General features: G+C 38.2%; 6 protein-coding genes and 1 non-coding gene across 7 annotated transcripts; 5 read left to right on the top strand and 2 right to left on the bottom strand.

Moving 5' to 3' along the window:
* Window positions 1-214: 214 nt before the first annotated feature.
* On the top strand, window positions 215-6,010 carry STT4 (1-phosphatidylinositol 4-kinase; the record flags this gene model as incomplete). Its single annotated transcript, XM_043195576.1, has 1 exon — window positions 215-6,010. The coding sequence occupies one exon, from the start codon at window positions 215-217 to the stop codon at window positions 6,008-6,010; it is 5,796 nt and encodes a 1,931-aa protein (XP_043049749.1).
* A 230-nt stretch (window positions 6,011-6,240) lies between these two features.
* Window positions 6,241-8,520, top strand: FLC2 (flavin adenine dinucleotide transporter; the record flags this gene model as incomplete). The annotated part of the gene is made up of 1 exon (XM_043195577.1): window positions 6,241-8,520. One exon carries the CDS (start codon window positions 6,241-6,243, stop codon window positions 8,518-8,520), a length of 2,280 nt encoding a protein of 759 aa, XP_043049750.1.
* Window positions 8,521-8,944: 424 nt separating this feature from the next.
* KQ657_004915 (uncharacterized protein) lies at window positions 8,945-11,272 on the bottom strand (the record flags this gene model as incomplete). Its single annotated transcript, XM_043195578.1, has 4 exons — window positions 8,945-8,957; window positions 9,125-9,485; window positions 9,697-9,718; window positions 9,779-11,272. 4 exons carry the CDS (start codon window positions 11,270-11,272, stop codon window positions 8,945-8,947), a joined length of 1,890 nt encoding a protein of 629 aa, XP_043049751.1.
* A 246-nt stretch (window positions 11,273-11,518) lies between these two features.
* Window positions 11,519-11,592, bottom strand: KQ657_004916. Its single transcript has one exon. It is a non-coding gene; the product is annotated as a tRNA-Lys (tRNA).
* Window positions 11,593-12,014: 422 nt separating this feature from the next.
* KQ657_004917 (uncharacterized protein) lies at window positions 12,015-14,132 on the top strand (the record flags this gene model as incomplete). The annotated part of the gene is made up of 1 exon (XM_043195579.1): window positions 12,015-14,132. The coding sequence occupies one exon, from the start codon at window positions 12,015-12,017 to the stop codon at window positions 14,130-14,132; it is 2,118 nt and encodes a 705-aa protein (XP_043049752.1).
* Window positions 14,133-14,623: 491 nt separating this feature from the next.
* On the top strand, window positions 14,624-16,690 carry KQ657_004918 (LisH domain-containing protein; the record flags this gene model as incomplete). The annotated part of the gene is made up of 3 exons (XM_043195580.1): window positions 14,624-14,630; window positions 15,099-15,315; window positions 15,427-16,690. The coding sequence occupies 3 exons, from the start codon at window positions 14,624-14,626 to the stop codon at window positions 16,688-16,690; spliced, it is 1,488 nt and encodes a 495-aa protein (XP_043049753.1).
* A 507-nt stretch (window positions 16,691-17,197) lies between these two features.
* KQ657_004919 (uncharacterized protein) lies at window positions 17,198-19,447 on the top strand (the record flags this gene model as incomplete). The annotated part of the gene is made up of 1 exon (XM_043195581.1): window positions 17,198-19,447. One exon carries the CDS (start codon window positions 17,198-17,200, stop codon window positions 19,445-19,447), a length of 2,250 nt encoding a protein of 749 aa, XP_043049754.1.
* Between the last annotated feature and the right edge of the window lie 30 nt (window positions 19,448-19,477).

Raw genomic sequence — 19,477 nt, forward strand, 5'->3', positions numbered from 1 at the left:
AATTATTGTATATGCTTGCGCCTTTTATCCGTTCAGCCTTTCCCTTATCGACTCATTGTAATCAACCCAACAGGGGCTCTTAAATTCCATGTGCTTGGTAACCATCCATGGTTAATCACCATACCACATTTCCCCATTGGGAAGTTTGGGTTTGGTAAGCACACGTCTAGGTTGCGATCTGAAAATTATAATAATTGACTAGTAACCACCATAAATGCAAGTTGTATCGTCATTGTTCCTTTCTTCTTCCACTGACACTACAACTTTCCAAACATCAATGGATTACTTCGGCGTTTCTAGGAACACAATCCGTTCCGAGGCGTATCAAAGATTAGCCAAGTTGGGTACTTCTCACACTCAATATGGAGTGGATCGTGAGTTCAATAAGTTATTGGAACTCACACCCAAAACTGGGTCAATGAAGTTATCTAAGGTACCTATCACATTGAAGGAGTATGAGGTGTTGCTTGCCTTGTGCAAGTGCACCGATTCAGAGCTTGGAAATGTGGGTCAAGCTCGGGTCTTGGCCAAAAGACTTCGGTTGTACCTTTTGGAGTTACCTAGCCAAAGGTTCTGCACACAAGTGTTCAGTATCAGTCCTAAGCTGTCACCATGGACAATTATTGCAGAACATTTGACGGTTGCTTTGATTAACCTTGGGATGACTTTCGATGAGATATGTGATGAAGTTTTAGCAACTTTTGAACAATTTAATGATATTTTTTTCAAAGCTGATGGTGATGGACTGCTGCTGCTGCTTGAATTATCTCACTATTTAACATTGATTGGGTTATTAGAGGGACTTTCACTCAAGGCAAAGCTTTTGGTAAGTTCAACCAGGGGATTCTCGATCTTTAGAATATTGGATACTTGTATTGATAATTTTGATTTCTTGAATGAAGTGGAATTATATTCGAATTTCATCTACAATGAACCTCATGATTACAATATTTTGTTGAAAAGAGATATTTTATTGGACTTTTCTCCTATTCATTATATCAAATTGCTTAGTCAACTCATGAATTCCATGATTAATACCATTTTGGGTAATTCTAAAGGTGTCCCCACTTTGGAATATCTTCTAGAATACGCTGCTAAAATAGTCGAAGATAATTCTGCTCCAACATTGGATTTAAACACTCAAGAAATTGAATTTATTAGAAGCTTGCTGGAATTGGCCATTCAAAAAACAAACTTTTTGGATAGAGGTGAACCATTTATTGTCTATTCTACTTATAATAGATTGAAGGCTGGTTACATTGCTAAAAGTCATAACTTACAGATAATTGGTTGTGGTACCTTCACAGATAATATTCCTGCCAAAACAGCTAGAAAGGTTTATAATGGCTGTTTAGAAATCAAGGAAGTTGTTCTTGATGATGATTTAGGCTTGACAACAATTCAATTGGGGTCTTTGTTGGTTTATAAGGATGAAAGTATTGGGTCTTTCTTAACAAGAACTTTCACTTCTTTGGTTGGAAGATCAAGTATTTCCTATATCAAAAGAGCCTCTCATAGTGTTGGACTTGCTTCCAAAATCCTATCTCAAGATGCTGTTGTAACAACAATTTATGCCTTGAGTAATATGCTTACCACCGGAAGTAATTATGGTGCTGGCAGAAGAAGAGCTCAAACAGGTTTGAGTCGCTTTGATTCTTTGTCAATCAAGGAAAATGGTAATAATCATCTTAAGAATGGAGGTGTTGGAGGAGTTTCCCGCGAAGGTTCAATTAATGGAATTGTTAATTCCAATTTCCAAACTGGAGCTGGTGCTGCCGACACCTCAGGAATCTCATTTAGAAGCAAAGGTGGAGGTGAATGGGATGATCAAGATTATCAATTGATTAGTCAAAATGCAATCGATTCAATCATTGCTATTACCCAAGCATGTAATGATGAAACAGTGACCACTTTGACTGTAACCATTTTATCCCAAAAGGTTATCAAAGCTGATATTGATAATTGCAAGATTTTATTAAGTGGGTTAGTCAATTGTGCTCCTTATCTACCAGTGAAGGAATTTCTTATCTTACTGAAGCTTCTTTCTAAGCTTTCATTAGATGCATTGGATGGTAAATCCGAAAATCTTCTGGAATTAATTGATGCCAGAGTTGAATTATCTATATTGATCAAACAGAAGCCAGACTCTCCGTTATACTATGCATTATTGAAAGATATATTGCAAGGAATTCTTAACAAAGGAGATGTTGAAGTCTTAGAGCACCATAGATCTCATAATGAGATCATTGAAATCGGTGATCAAATCCTGTTGTATTTGAGACCTCTTGCGGAGTTATTACCAAATGCTCATGAAGACGAAGAACCATTAAAGATTACTGATCCACAAATTATTGATTTGTTCAGAAATACTTGGTTCAATATGGCTGTCCATGGATATTCTATGAAATCAAGTAATGCTCAAAAGTATCACCGTCAACTTGAAAGAATTGCCTATAACTCTCCTCCATTAGCATCCGAATTATCATGGAATAAAACGGAAACCTCTTTGGAATTGAATACTGTGTTGAAAAGAGGTTCCTCCAATCATAATGTTAAGGATCACAGACATATTATTGGGGATATTTTTGAAATTAGTAGAACCCTTTCTTATCCTAAGTTGATCTTCTTATCAGCTACAGTATTTGTTGAAAGTTTAAGAGTGAAATCAGGTGATTGTTCCAAGATTTTATACTATTTCTCTGATCCTTCAGTTAAAATCAGTGGAGTAGATAAGTTTATTGGCCCTATTTGTTTCAAGATCATTAAAGATTATATCTTGTATATTAATTATGGAGGTACCAATAAGTTTTCAGCTCAAAATATTGCCAACCAATTAACTACCATGTTAACATTATGTTGTCATAACTTAGAAGACTTACAAGATGCTGCTATGCAATGCTGTGACTTATTGATCAACAAGATTCCTTCCTCCTTATGTCATCACAAGAGTTTGTTTACATTATTTGATTTGTTAACGGTCTTGTTTGATAGTGTTGTGGATGCTGATGAAAATGAATATGAACCAACTTGTACATTTGTCACCAAAACTGCAGGAATCCGTTTACTTTTGAGTGATTCATACAGTTGGCGTACTGAGACTCTCAACCGGTTTAGTGAAAAGGCTAAACATTGGGTTAAATTGGTGTTGGTTAAATCCAACATTGATGTTAAGAGTTTAATCCAATCATATGTTTCAAGTTTGGATAGATTTCAATCTATGGAAAGAATCCATTTTGGGGTTTCGTTTGCCATTTCAATGGCAGGAGAAGTTGGACCTGCTGATAAGGAATTGGCAGGTATCAACAGATTCACACTGCAAAACTTCAATACTTTGGCAGTTTTCACCACCCAATTGAATTGGAGAAGCAACTTTCTTACAGAGTTAATGGATAAAATGCCATTATACAATGAACAAGATATTGAAGCTGCATGTCTCAGTATAAGAGAAGAGGCTCAGAGTTTGTTAGTTGACGTTCAAAGTAACGCTAGTAGCATTCCTCAACAAAAAATCATTGACTTTTTAACCAAAATTGCTGGGTTAACATTGGTTAGTGAAAAGAATAATGCTGAATTGGTAAGATATTTGGTGGATATTCCCTTTAAAATTTTTGACAGTCAAATTCTAAAGGCTGCAATTGATATATGGTTGGCTGTAATGAAAGATAGAGGGAACATTAGTATTCTTTTGATTTCTGAAGTTGCTAAAAGTTGGGAAACTTCCATAGAATTACGTCAAGGTTTGTTTTCTAAAGATAATGATTTTAAGAATCCAGAGTTCTCTAAAATGGAATACTCTCCAAGTGATATGACTTCAGTTACTCATAAAGCTAATAATGTTAGTCGATCATTTGAACCTCATTTACAAATTATTCGGTTATTCTCTTCGAGTTTTGAAGCCACGTTGTATCAATCTGATCATTTGTTGAAGTTATTCACAAGATTTGTTGAAGTTGGAATGAAGAATTTAAGGTTTGCAAGTTTACACCCTTTTGCAAGATTAGTACGGTTTGAATTGATCAGATTTGCTTTCAATGTTTTAAATTATCACATTGGTATGGCTTATCAAACTGGGTCTAGGAGTGTTAAATACTTAAGTGAATTGATCTTGGATGCTCAACTTTCATGGTTCAGAAGACGTGCAGTTTATCCCTTTGGGTCTAATGTATTGAGGTTCAAATCTGACCATAAATTATTAAAAGACGTTGCCAGATTGACTTCAGTGATGTCTACTTTCAACTCTGAGAGATTGGAGAGTAAGAAGATCTTAAACATGTTCTTCCTTGATGATGAAATCTCCATTTTTGATGTTTGGTTATCGACATTGAAACCAAGAGAAACAAGAGGTGCATACATCAGTAGTAAAATTAGTGGGAACCATATTTCCAAAGCTTATGCTATTGATCCAATTCTAGCTGTGAATCTTGCCCTTCGGTATAAGGTAAAGAATTTGGATGAATTATTAAAGGATTTAATTCGTAAGAATCCTTTACCAGCTATTTTCTATCCTGATGCAGTTCAATATTTTATTGGTATTGATGTGGGAAGTACTTCACCAACCCATCATTTACTTTATTGGGAACCGTTATCACCAATTGATTGTATTACGTTATTCTTACCACCCTTTGGAAGTGACCCTTATGTGTTGCAACTAACCATGAGATCTTTATTGCATCATGATGTGAATTTGACCTTCTTTTATGTCCCACAAATTGTTCAAAGTTTACGGTTTGATGCTAAGGGCTATGTGGAACGATTTATTATTGAAACTGCCAAAGTCTCACAGTTATTTGCTCACCAAATCATATGGAATATGCTTGCCAATAGTTATAAAGATGATGATGCCAATGAACCAGATAAACTTAAGCCTGTATTGGACATGATCCAAGATGAAATGATCAAATCTTTTAGTGATAAGGACGTTGATTTTTATGAGAAGGAATTTGCATTTTTCAATGAAGTCACTAGCATTTCCGGTAAGTTGAAACCCTATATAAAGAAGACCAAGGCTGAAAAGAAGGTTAAAATCGATGAAGAAATGGCTTTAATCGATGTTCTACCAGGAGTTTATCTTCCAAGTAATCCTGATGGAGTTGTGGTTGATATTAATCGGAAATCAGGTAAACCTTTACAATCACATGCTAAGGCCCCATTTTTGGCTACATTTAAAATTAGAAAGGAGGTACCTGCTTATAATGAAAAAGGGCAATTATTTAATATGGAAATTGAAAAATGGCAAAGTGCAATTTTTAAAGTTGGTGATGATTGTCGCCAAGATGTGTTAGCTTTACAATTGATTTCTGTGTTCCGGACCATTTGGGCTGATGCTGGATTGGATTTATATGTGTTTCCCTATAGAGTTACAGCCACTGCACCAGGCTGTGGAGTTATTGATGTTTTGCCCAACTCCGTGTCACGTGACATGTTGGGTAGAGAAGCAGTTAATGGATTGTATGAATATTTTACATCAAAGTTTGGACCAGAAACTTCCATTGAATTTCAGAATGCTAGAAATAATTTGGTTAAATCGTTAGCTGCTTATTCCATTATCTCTTATTTGTTGCAATTTAAAGATCGTCATAATGGTAATATCATGTATGATGATCAAGGACACATTTTACATATTGATTTTGGGTTCTGTTTTGATATTGTACCTGGTGGAGTTAAGTTTGAGGTTGCGCCATTTAAATTGACAAGAGAAATGATTGCCGTACTAGGAGGTTCAGATCAAACTCAATCATTTAGATGGTTTGAAGAACTTTGTGTGAAAGGTTATTTGGCCTGTCGTCCGTATATGGAAACCATAGTGCGGTGCGTAACTCCAATGTTAGAAAGTGGCTTACCTTGTTTTAAAGATACAACTGTTAAAAAGTTGAGACAACGGTTTGTACCGGGTAAGACAGAAGTAGAGGCATCCATGTATTTCCGAAGCTTGATTAAGAAATCAATGGAATCGTTTTATACAAAGGGCTATGACGAATTCCAACGACTTACCAATGGTATACCTTATTAGACATAAGACATTTGATGTCATAATGCTTACGTATTTCTCATTACATCATAACTTTCCTACGCCATCTATATGTACAGCCCCGATATGTTTCTGTTTTTAGATCACACAGATCTGGTCACGTGACTCAGGAAAAATTCAGATTTACGTTCTCCCAAACAACCAAGCCATGTAACGTAACTAACTTTAGATACATCCACTTCTTCTTCTTCCCCCAAGTTATCGGTGTCACTATGAAGTTATGGCACTACTACTTGCCACTTGTGGCTCTATTGAATAGTGTTGCGGTGTTAGGGGCCAAAACCCTTCAAACAAGCTCCCTTTTAACGTGTATGGACTCGTCACAATTTACAGCTTCAACATTCAATGTTGTGTTCTTCCCCAATAATAGATCATTGGTATTTGACATAGCAGCCATATCCAACATTAATCTGAATATCACGGCCAATGTCCAATTGATAGCTTATGGGATCACCGCTATTAACACCAATGTCTCCTTATGTTCCTTGAACTATGATTCCATTTGTCCCTTAACCACTGGTCATATGGATTTAAACTCCAATTATATTGTACCTGAAAGTGTTGCCAATAGAATCCCTGGGATTGCGTATAACATTCCAGATTTGGACGCCAGAGTGAGAGTGGTGCTTTTCAATTCCACGGATTCTGCAGTTGCTTGTGTTGAAGCCGTGGTATCCAATGGTAAAACAGTTCAAACAAAATATGCTGCTTGGCCAATTGCAGCCATTGCTGGGTTAGGAGTGTTAACCTCAGGGTTTATCTCTGTTGTAGGACATTCTGCCACTGCGGCTCATATTGCTTCCAATTCTATGTCTCTTTTCATTTATTTCCAAAGTTTGGTGATTACCGCTATGTTGGGTGTTGCCGTAGTACCTCCTGTAGCTGCTGCTTGGGCCCAAAACTTTGTTTGGGCAATGGGAGTTATTAAAGTTAATGTTTTACAATCTATTGCTAATTGGTATGTTCAATCTACAGGTGGTACTGTTTCTGACGTTTTGAAGAGTAAATATGCTTCAATTTCTGTTCAAAAGAAGGCTAAGAGATCTTTAGATATCATTGAAGATTTTGGTAGAATGTACCATAAGGCTCAAAAAAGCAATCATTTAACTTTGTTTAAAAGAGCTTTCAGTCTTGATAAACAAGACTATGGTTATTCTGATTCTTTGGATTCTTCATTATATACTACTAATGAGAAATCAGATTTAAGTTCCAAAATTTTGGTCCTTAGAGGAATACAAAGAGTTAGTTATTTGGCTGATATTGAAATCACTTCATTATTTTTCACGTCAATTGCCTTTTTATTCTTTTGTGCCTTTGTATTGGTGGTTTGTTTGATGTTCTTCAAGGCAATCATTGAAATCTTAATCAAATCTAAAGTCATGAATGAAGGGAAATTCAACGTTTATAGACGTCATTGGGGTGATATCATTAAGGGTTCTTTATATAGAATTCTTATGATTGCTTTCCCTCAAATCACTTTAATGTGTCTTTGGGAATTAACTACAAGAGATTCTGCTGGTACAACAGTTATAGCTATATTTCTTTTGATTATTGCTGTGGCATTACTTTTCCAAGCTGCTATAAGAGTTGTGTTATTAGGTAGAGAATCTGTTCGGAATTTTAAAAATCCAGCTTATCTCTTATATGGAGATGGAAACTTTTTGAACAAATTTGGTTTTATCTACGTCCAATATAGAGCTGATTGTTATTATTGGGTGGCAGTTTGGTTGATTTATGTGTTACTTAAATCATTATTTGTTGCTGTTATGCAAAGAAAAGGTCAAGTTCAAGCTCTTTTGGTGATGGTAACTGAAATCTTTTATTGTGTTGCCGTTTGTTACATTCGTCCATTTATGGATAAAAGAACAAATGTCTTTAACATTTTTATTTCAGTTATTAATACCATTAATGCTTTATTTTTTACATTTTTCTCCAATGTTTTTAAACAACCTCATGTTGTCTCTTCTGTTATGGCAGTGATATTTTTCATTTTGAATGCAGCCTTTGCATTGTTCTTATTGATTTTCACGGTGGTTACGTGCGTGATGGCTTTGGTCTATAAGAACCCAGATGTTAGGTACCAACCAATGAAAGATGATAGAGTATCTTTTATTCCAAGATTTGGTAATGAAACCAAGGCACAAGAAGCTCAAGATTTAGAATTGGTGGCTCTTGGAGCAACAGCAATGAAAGGTCATGAAATGGGAGCCAAAAGAGAATTCACAGATGATAATGATTCTTCAGCTTTCGACCCTTATAACACAGAAAGACCAAGCATTGATAATTTGGAACCAACTCAACCATCCACATTAATTGGTAACCCGGGAAATGCCTTAAATGACTATAGTGCTTATTATGGTGACCAGAGAGACACTCCAACCAGTGAATCCACCAATCCGTTTGGATCTCAAAGTAGTTCAAGCGTTCAAGGGAACTCAGCTTTTAGAAGTGAGCCTTTACCCCAGGAGAAGAGAAATGTTGGGTACTTATGAATATACTGGATATTTGTTTATATTATTAGTTTTTGTTTATCCAGATGTAGTAACTGTAGCCGTGAGTCACGTGCAAAAATTGGTATCACCAAATATACTATGATGGAATATATTATACCAAGTTATTGGGATACAAGATTTATTATCATTCTCTTCATTTCTTTTATCCCAATTCTTGGAGGTCAAATAGGAATAAGGTTTAGAGTTGAAAATCACTTGACTGAACTTTTGGTGTCTGGGGTTACCCTCACCATCTTGAAGGATTCGAAGTGGTATGAAAAGATTATTTGATCTCTCAAAGGACTCGTAGACGTTTTGCTTAACCCAATTTGTTAATGAACTCAAATATTTTGTAGAGCTGTTCCATGGAGAAGATAAACAAATATATTTGGGATTTGGGATTTGAATGCAAAAGAAAGGGTACTCACAAAATATGGCTCTGGTGAGTTGGTCATTGGTGATCATGTTCCTTGCAAACATGTTGAAGAGAGAAGAAGAAGAAGAAGCAGTAGTGCCAGCAGTAGTGCCAGTCGTACTACCATCTTCACTATTCTCCTTTAATGATGTTACTAGTAGTGGCCAGTTATTCAAAGCCATTTCATACAACGGCGTGTGGTTCCCAACCACAGTAGAGAGCTGTCTCACCAAGCTATCATAAATCAAGGCAGTTGGAACCACAAGCGACAACTCAACAACGTCAACTTTGTTTGGCAAACCAAAGGGTAATGCCATTTTCAAAAACTGAATCAGCGTATGCCAATTCTTCGGTAAAGAACGACTTAAAATAAACATGCTCAGGACATTCCGAGGGATAGGAACTTTACGGATCGCATCATCACTAACATAAAAGTACTCGTTCAACCCCAATTGTTCAAGTAAAGACCCCAGAATCAATTCCTTGGGTATAAGAGAATACAGCTGGTTGTAATTGGTAGACGACTCAACAATATTGTTACCGTTTGGTACTATTAATTGATTAACCGCCAGAGAATATTCCCTCCGTAGTGAAACACAAGAGCAAGCACTGCAGAAAGCAAAGAGAACGAGAGCGATCCTCATTGGGTAATGCGTATGTACGTGTTTGCTTATGGAGTGAGTGATGAAGGAGAATAAGAAGAGTCGCTATGTCTTTTAGTTGTAAACGTATATGTACATATATATGATTTTTGCACCCACCACTTAATTTGGTAACGGTTTCCTACATATAATCATATCCTGTATATACACAAACGTTACCCGGACGTTAGTAGGTGTATACCAAAATCTTATTGTGGTGTTCGTATCCGGCTGGACTCTGTAGCTCATACATTTCTCCCTGTTCACTCAAATAAAACTGTTTTAAGGGTACGCCTGTTTCCGGATCAACAAACGTGGTTGTAGTCTTTGTATGTTTTGGAGCAGTGGCTGTAGTAGCACCCACAACGTCATCTATCTCTTCTGTCTTAGCACCAGCTGATTGGTGAGTTTGAGGTGATCTCGCCACACTTGCAGCGTATTCCGAGGTGGTTAATTGTGGTGGCAACTCATTGTTATTATGAACAGGTTGAGTATGGAAAATGAACTCTTCTAAGGAATCTAATTTGGCCACATAAAGCGTGGTAACGTACATTGTCAAAGTAATAATCCAAAGAAACGTTGACATGATAACAAACGACAGTAACGCTCTCCTCATTCCGCAGACATTCCCATTTGGACATCCTTTACCAAGTAATTGAGAGCATGTTATTATGAAGGAAATAGAACATAAGACGGTAGCAATGATACAATAGAAGTTACCGTTTCTATTCTCAAAATCAATGATTGTGGTTAAGAATCCAAGAGCTATAACCACCTCTACTACTGATGAGCCAATGAAATATCTGTATATTCCGTAGTCCACGTTTTTGTCTGAACTTAGAAGCATGGCTGATAGTATAATGACAATTATTTCAAAGATGACCTCAAAGAAATAAAGAAAGAAATGGTATGATATGTGGGTGGTATTAATGAAGATGTTGGTATCAAAGTCTCGTTCCGGGAAATGATAGACTGGTTTATTCATGACTTGTTGAAGTAACATGTGCCTAAGAAAGTTCTTTTTGGGGTTCTTTTGAAATACTGTTTCGGGTAAGAATCTCCGAAGCCCATTACCTGTCGGAGGTAGTTCTACCAATTCACCTGGTTGTGGCATTGGAGGTAACTCGTTATTCTCCAATGCTTGATTCTGGATTTGACTTTGGTATTGTGCTTGTTCGTATGCTGGAAGATACAGATGCGATGGCGGAGGATAATGTCCGGGAGGGAACGATGACCCAATGCTGTATCTCCTTGAGAGAGGATAATAACTCGATGAAGGCCTCAGTCTTTCAGGAGTAAAGTGTTGATCATATTGTTGTGGTTGTACTTGATGTTGTTGGTGTCCTGGAGTTTGGGTATCTATTCTTGAAGGAGATGTGTTTGAATGTTGTGGCTGTGGTTGTGAGTACATGCTACTGAGCCGTCTGTATGAAGAGTCTTTGTGCGGGGGAGTGGGACCTTCATCAACCAGAACCTCTTCTAATTGTTGAGCCGTAAGTGATACCTTCGGTGCATTCATAGGGATATTAAGTGTATCCGTATAATCATTAATAGCAGGCTTAGGCAAGTTATAAGCTAATCCACTTGGAGGTGTTGGGTTTCTTGAACGGAATTGAGGAGTTTCAGAGTCATATTCAAATCGTGACATATCACTAACAACTCTAACTCCTTCTTTGTTTCCAATGGGATACGACATGACGGTACGATGACTGTACTACTGTACTATGGCAATTAGGTTCAGTATAACAGCACCAAAGCTTTACTTCTGTTGCTTTCTATATTGTTTTGAATGCTATGCTATTCCCGTTTTGTTAAGATGAAGAGAAGTACCGTTGGATCATTATACTTCCGTATTGGGAACAAATATAAATAGTATCGTTATCAAAAGTGAGGGTTACAAAAAGGGTATAAGGGATTCCAAAAAAAATAAAATATTTGGAAGCACCCCATGCGGGAGTCGAACCCGCAGCCTTGTGATTAAAAGTCACACGCTCTAGCCAATTGAGCTAACAGGGTGTTTCGCGTAGTATCAGAAGGAAAAGACTCTTACACTGTGTATTCCAAAAATTAAACAGTCTAACCGCATCACGTGATCAAATAAAGTGTTTCGTAAACCAACCATATATAAACTGTTATATTATCATTAGTACCATTTGATTAGAACAGAATAAGTTGAAATAAACAGCAGCTTTGGTATCGTCACTGTTATAGTATAAGCTCATACTATCTCACAGACTCGGTTATCGTATAGACGTATTCATACCCGGTTTGTCGTGCAGATCAGGCGAATATTTACACAAAACAGGTTCAGTATACCCCTATTTCTATTTAGGATTGATAACCTGAACGGAGTGGAGTGGAACTGCTGACGTACAAGTTCCGAATCGATTTACAGTTGTAGAATGAATATATATGTGATATTTTATACTTGATAAGAGATGGAGAGTAACACTAATATTATTAAGGAGTTGAACGCCATTAACAAAAGTTCAGTAGTACTGGATCCCATACAGTCCACTTCACCAATTGTTCCCACTTCAATCACATTATGTGAAGAGATTCTTGAAAGGATCATTGAATACGTGGGTCAATACGATCTTCCTCGATTGTGTCTCACTTGTAAGCTGATCTCAGCCATTAGTATGAGAAGATTATATAAAAGCATTACTGTGAATCTTAACCCCACAGTTCCTACTAAATATAACGGTGATGTCTATGATTTTGTTAGAGACAACTCCTTAAAGTATTCTAATACGGTTCTGATAGTTACCTTGAGTCAGTTACTACGATTGGTGGATACCCTTGAACGTAACCCCAGCTTGATCTCATCATTTATTAGACACTTTGGGTTCGGCAAGTGCTATGGCTATGAAAGTATAGCCCAACCGTTCATGGATACAACCACAAACTCGCAGTATACCAAGAGAGATATGATATGTTTACAATGGAAGCTCTATGATCTTTTCAGTCGGTTTGCTACTAACAATATTGAGTTGGACATCTCGTATATAAGTAGTGGTGAAGGCTATGAAAAGTTACATGACTTTGTTACTAAGAAGGAGTCCGTTAGAAATACGCTAAAGGACTTATATGTTAATGGGGATCCCAAACACTTGTATTCTCCATTTGTTCCTCCCAAGTTACAAAGCTTATATCTTAAACTTGATGAGGATGTCTTGCTTGAAGAGGAGTTTCAATTAGATACAAGTACACCGTCATATAACATTCTTTACAACTTGAATCGGCTTCAATGTTCCACAGACAATTACCAGGGCTTGGAACTACTAAGGAAGATCAAACTTACCAACGAAGAGAAACTACAACCTCGTCAATTTGCGTTATATCATTGTCATGAAGATGCTGATCATGACCATACGCTTAATACTATGTTAAAGTTCCCGATATTTGAATCGAAGCTTGATTTGCTCAATATCACAGACATGTCTTTATTTATAGCATGTCAAGGAGTGAGTACTTCCAGTTGCTCATGTTTTGGAGACTTTTATCATGAGTTTACCCGATTTTCTAACCAGAACCAAGGAATGCCCCATTTGAAACGGTTTGAAATGGGTGGGTTTCTTGGGAAGGATTGGCTTCGTCCTCACCAATTTCTGTCTGATGTTTTGGTGCCATTGGGAAGCTTCTTACAAACGCTAGTCAATTTGGAACATCTTGTTATAAACCATGAGATCTTGGGGTTCAAGATGTTTGGTAAATCCAGTGGGATTACTTGTGAATCATTGAACAAACTTTCAGAACAGTTGATGGAATTGTTCTTTTTGAATTATTTTGTTCGAAGTAATAATCGGATTAAGACCCTACAATTGACTGATTTCTTGACGTCATTCATCTACTATCATCCACTGTTTTATCAAAGTTTACTCCACACATGTAAGTGCTGGGGATGTGAGAAGGTCTTGGGAATAGTGGGTGACCTTTTCTTCCCTATTCCCGAGAGGCCCACAGAAGTGCAGAAGGAATCGCTTGAAACGTCTTACTTTATAACGTTTGGATATATTTTAGGGAAATTAATGGCCGATAGAAGTGTGTTTGTTCCGAAGGTAGACATTCCTGTTGAGTATAGAAACTATGGATTGTACAAGGGTCATCCCAACATGTTACACAACCAATTGCACGAGAAAAATGAAGAAGAAGAGGAAGGTGATGAAGATGAAGATGACAATGATGATACTGCCACTGCTGATGTTACTACTAATGCTGATGATGAGCTTGACTTTGGCATAGATCCTAACGCCTTCCGCTCGTCACCTCCTTCAAACATATGTCAATGTGCTAACTTCAACTACGATATTGACGACATTTTGACCACCTATTTGATACATCAACTACGACCAATAACTTCCTTTTTACAAAAAATCTTTGTTCATTTGGAGACCTTAATGATCCACGGCATCTACTTTGAATACATTAACACTGAGTCGAGGTTTGTTCCTATTTATGATGAAGAGGACTACCCCGAAGAGTTTGAACAAGATGGAATGCACAAGTCATGGCAAGAATATCAGAAGCCATTTGGAGAATTCAAACCAAGATAATTCACGGTACAGTACGACATATACACAACGTGGTTGTACTCTTTGTCGTTGTACTACGAATAAGTCGTGTAATGTTCGTTCGCGTCATGACTCGACTTCTTTGACATGACGACAAAAATGGGACCTCGGAAGTCATTACCGTGATAGGATTGTACCCCATGGCTTAGAAGAGGGGGATTGCAAAGACAAGCGGCGCATTGATACATGAAGGCGATGGATCGTGCATTACTTGCCTTAGCAGTGCAGCTACACATTACAGCCGTTTGTGATGGCGGTGGGTTACATAAGTTAGAGCGAAACAGGTGGGTATTCCGAAGAACGGATGAGTTGCAATGGATGAGACATAAAGGAAGGAGGTGTATTTAGATGGACGTACACCGATTGGAGGTTGTACATGAGTGGAAGAAAAATGGAATGGCTGTATACCGAGGGTGACACCGAGGTGTCGCATATAGGGTATTGTATTGTAGGTGTCAAAGTATTGTGTATAAATGAATGGTACAAAGGCGAATTAGATCAACACAGTTTCAGCGTAAGCCAGTAAGGTACAGTACGGTAGTGCAGAACAGTGTACGGGGCAGTACAGTAGCAAAGAAGAGCATACCAGTGTGGTACAGTAATACAGTAAGCAGTAGTGGTAGTACAACCGTGTAATGTAGTAGCAGTCAGTAGTAGTACTGAAGCAGTAGTAATACAGTATCAACAGCAGTGCAGTAAGCTGCACCACTGCTCCATACCGTTCGTACCCGTACTGTACCACAGATCCTCAGGTCGGAATTGGACCTCCTCAATTGAAACAAACAATGCGGAAAAAAAACAACCCTAAAGCAACGACCGTGACATTCTACAACCAATTCTTAACACAATCTCTGTCCCTTACAGACAACACATGACATTAGTAGCCCAAGTTAAGAGGGGTACAAACCATATATAAGGTCGACTTACTTTCTTACGTACTTAATCTAGATTACTCGGTGTTCCTTTGTATCATGATACAACAGAATGTGTTAAGCGATAAATTCGCCAAAGACTCTCAACAGTTACTTATAGCCCATCTTCATAATTATTTGGTTCATAATGGACTTCATGAGTCTGCCAAACTGCTTCTCTATGAACTGTCGGTGGTTCCGTCGTTCAACGAGTCTCAGTTGACTAATATCATGTCTATTGATTCCAAGGAAACGTTTCTTCTAGAATGGTGGTGTCTTATGTGGTCCATACAAAAGAGCTTTAACGGAAATATAAATAATAGTACTAATAATAATAGTATTAATACTAATACTATTAATAGCAGTAATCCCAACATTCCAACTAACCCCAATGCATCGTATCTGGCTGGACTTGCATCAGGCCAGTTTGGATTCGGCCCCTTGGAAAGTCTTCCTCCTACTTCATCACAACCCAACCAAGCGATTTCTCCAACAACTAGTTTCCCATCCCATGAACCTTCGGACGACATTCCTGGTGCTTCCACAACCAAAACTCCTCTGGGCCAACCAACTCCTCAGCAAATGCATCCTCCTCAACCCCCAAGATACGCTAATGGGTACGTGGGCCAACTGCAACTGCAACCACACCCCCCCACACCACAGATGCAATCTCAACAAGGTCCACCAGGACCGACTTCGGTGAGTGACTACCGAAATCTCATTGAAAAGAGACAATTCTTAATGAAGAGACAACAACAGCAACACTTTCAGCAGCAACAGCAACAACATCATAGACCGCTGACAGGATCATCACAACTTCAACTTTCACAGAGCCATTCTCAACCTCATTCCCAAACACATTCACCCGACTTTTTCCCTGCTAGTAGCAGCAATGTTGGCAGTTCCTCTGGTCATTCTGTCCGTCCCAACACCAGTGCCGGCGCTGAGCCTGGGATGGTGCCTAGTCAAGTGAGAGGAGGCAGTAGCAATGTTGGTGTCACACAACATCAACAGCACCAGAATCAAAGGAACAACATGAATGAAGGTATTTCCAATGGCAGTTCATGGGGCCAAGATGAGCAATTCCAACAACAAGGGAAATTCTATGATGAACAGCCAAAACAATATCAAGAATACTTGCAAAAACTGCAACAGCAACTCCATCAGATGCAAGCTCAACGGAGACAACTGTTACCGCAACAACAAATGATGGGATTCAGTCCTGCCAATCGGAGCGATTCTATTGGGAACGAAGGCAGATTTCCTAATCCCGACTATTCAAGTCAACAACAACAGCCACCTACACTTGATCAACATCATACTCCACCCGATAGTTTCAATTCACTGTCGTCAATGCAAGATAAGATGCAACAACGGTTTAGAATGCAACAGCAACAATTGATCCAACAACAACTTCTTCTGCAACAACAAGATATGGGCCAACCACAAGGAGGACCGAATGGAGGTCCTCAACCACTGCAACTGTCAGGAGGACTTGGACGAGATTTCAATTGGTTGGGAAGTCTTGATGATTCTTCTGTACTTAAGGCCAATGGTAACGGAGGCAATGGAGCATTGCTTCATAGTGATTGGCTCGGACTGATGGGAGGAGGATCAGGATTTGCTTAACCCCAGACATATGTACATATATATGTAATTTTATATGTTGGCCTAAGTTTATATGGTGGTGTATATAAGACAGTAAAGACCATTACCCGATTGGGTAATGGGTGGCATGTGACACAAAGTCGCTAAATCAAAACACATACAAAATGATCCTATGATATTAAAAGGCTGCAATTATTCCCATCAATTTATTCCAGACAGTCAGGGACAGAGTCAGTGTCAAACTCAAAGCCGGTACCGGAGCCAAGGAGCCACAACAGACTGACTGAGTTTGTCGGAGTCAACGTTAATATAGCGTGACGTATACAATATACATTTGTATGGTGTACCGAGGTTATCATGAGCTATGTTTCCAATCTCTTCAGCAAGCCTACTATTACCAATCTTTATACGAAGAAGCAGTATGACCTATCAGAAGATGGTCTAGACGACTGGGGGATCGAGCTTCAGCCGCCACCACCGCCCCCACAGCTCCATCACCGACTGCTGCTGACACTCTCCAATACCACAATGTCATCCTCAACATCCAATACGCGGGTCACTACGAATCTACATCGGATCTATGAGGACTATGACACCGATACGAAGCCGGTCCCGGTGGACGTTTCGATGATTGAACGGTTCATACGTAAGTACTTCCAGTTGAATAAACTGGTGGACCAGTTCTGGGATAAGCTAAAGTATAACATTGTACTTTCCACCTTATTGGATGATACGATGATCCCCTCCAAGAATGATCAGGCCATGAAGGAACTCCTCAGTCGAGAAACTGTAAGTAAGCAGCAGCTGTCAGGTAAGTATATTCGATACGATGGGTGTACTCTTTCAATTACGCGGACGTATAAATTAGGGTTACCATCCACGTCAATTTTTGCATTGGTTTTCGCCATCATTCACATGTTGAAACGAATCCTTATACATAACAAAGGTTGTTCTCCCTCTCGACATATGACCACACTCTTTAAAATCTTGTTGGTATATGGGTCACGATATTTCCAGTACACCAAGCTCAGGATTGAATGTATGACTACAAAGATCACCAATCTTATGAACACTTTCTTTAAATGGAACTATAAGCTTAACAAGAAGCTTATTACCAATTTGCTTGCGTTAAAGGAACTTACGATGTTTTCGTTTCTTAATACTACAAATACAGCTCATACGTCAACACCGACTGACCCAAAAGCCCAACAGTTATACCACTTGTTAGACAGTTCATTATCAGTTCTAATTGTCAATTTAAAGGCAACCATATTGAAAATTCTTCCCTTAATGAATGGTGATATATTTGAGAAATATTGTCAAATCAATACCATCAATTTCCCTATTTTGTTGAATCAAAATGATAATGAAGTGGAGATCAACATGGACATGAACAATAATAATTATGTTTCGAGTTTAACAACGAAATTGGCTCAATTCAATCAATTAAGAAAGCTTCTATTCTGTCAAATACTTTCGTTAAACGAGGTCCCCAAATCAACCTTCTTTCTTTCCAAACTTCATGATGAATTTACAAACAGTATAACACACTTGAGCGAAAGTCCTCTGTTCCCCGATACTTTTTTCAAACTTGGAATTTTGAAAGGCTCCCTTGTCCAGTTGAGTTCTCTATTAGAATCAATGGTCACGTCATTTGTTGGCTACGAAGAATGTTTCCCGTTATCTAAGCCGAATTTTCAAGATGAAGATATCCTCGGTAACAAACTGACTGTTATTACTACCACTGATGACTTAATTCATCTTGACAATTTAATCGATAAAATTTCGAATCTAACCTCCAATTTCAAATTCTTCAAGAAGTACCATAAATCAACAGCTGGAAACTTTGACACCGACGAGTTGAATGAAAAATTGAACATCTTTAACCAGTTTATTAACGACATTGAACAAATAAGAGAGCTTCATCAGTTGAGTCTACAAGATCTTTCGCTTGCCAAAACCACTGACCAATTATCATCATCAAGTCCAGCATTATCCACATCTACTTCCACTAGAAACTCCAGTGACTTTCCATTGAAATCATTCCAGAACTCTTCGTTGAAGAAACGACTTTCTTTACCCTCTAATAATAATCGGCATTACTCCATAATTGGAGGGTTACCAGCATCATCAGCTTCACCTACATCCTCCGACCTTCAAGATAATAATAATTCCGAAAAGAAATACAAGAAGTTGTCTGCGGGTTTACAATTGGGACTTCTTACTGTTGTTAAAGAAGCAAAGAATGGTGTTTCGTATGACGATAATTACTTGAACACGGCCCCGTCACCCTTTGAAACGTACAATAAGGCTACATTGGACCAACTACAACGAAGCCGTAATAGCGGAATAGACAATAATCACAATACTAGTACCAGCAGATTCTCTTTGTACTCTGTGGCTTCCAACATGAGCAGTGCCGTGTCTGATTTGGTTAGTACAACTCAAATCACCGAATACGAATCTGGAAGAGGAGCCAACCCTTCGACTGGCGATGAAATGACGAAGGAGCAATTAAAGCTAAAGCTTGAAGAGAGTTTCAATAGAATTTACAATCTTGAAAAGGAGAATGATAATCTTCGTTCGACATCGACGAAAGAGGCAGCCAATCAAGAAGATCAATTTAGTATAGAAGGAACGATGACGGAGCACCATGATGATGATGATGATGATCGAGGTGATACTCACAATATACCACGACAGCCAAATATGGGATTTATTAATGAACTTGAAAAGACCTTAGAAAGTGTCGTGATCAAAGACATTAATATTGATTAATATATACTACTGCGTGGTATATATATATAT

This window comes from Scheffersomyces spartinae (genome assembly GCF_019049425.1).
Source record: "Scheffersomyces spartinae strain ARV_011 chromosome Unknown scaffold_8, whole genome shotgun sequence".
NCBI lineage: Eukaryota > Fungi > Ascomycota > Pichiomycetes > Serinales > Debaryomycetaceae > Lizanozyma > Lizanozyma spartinae.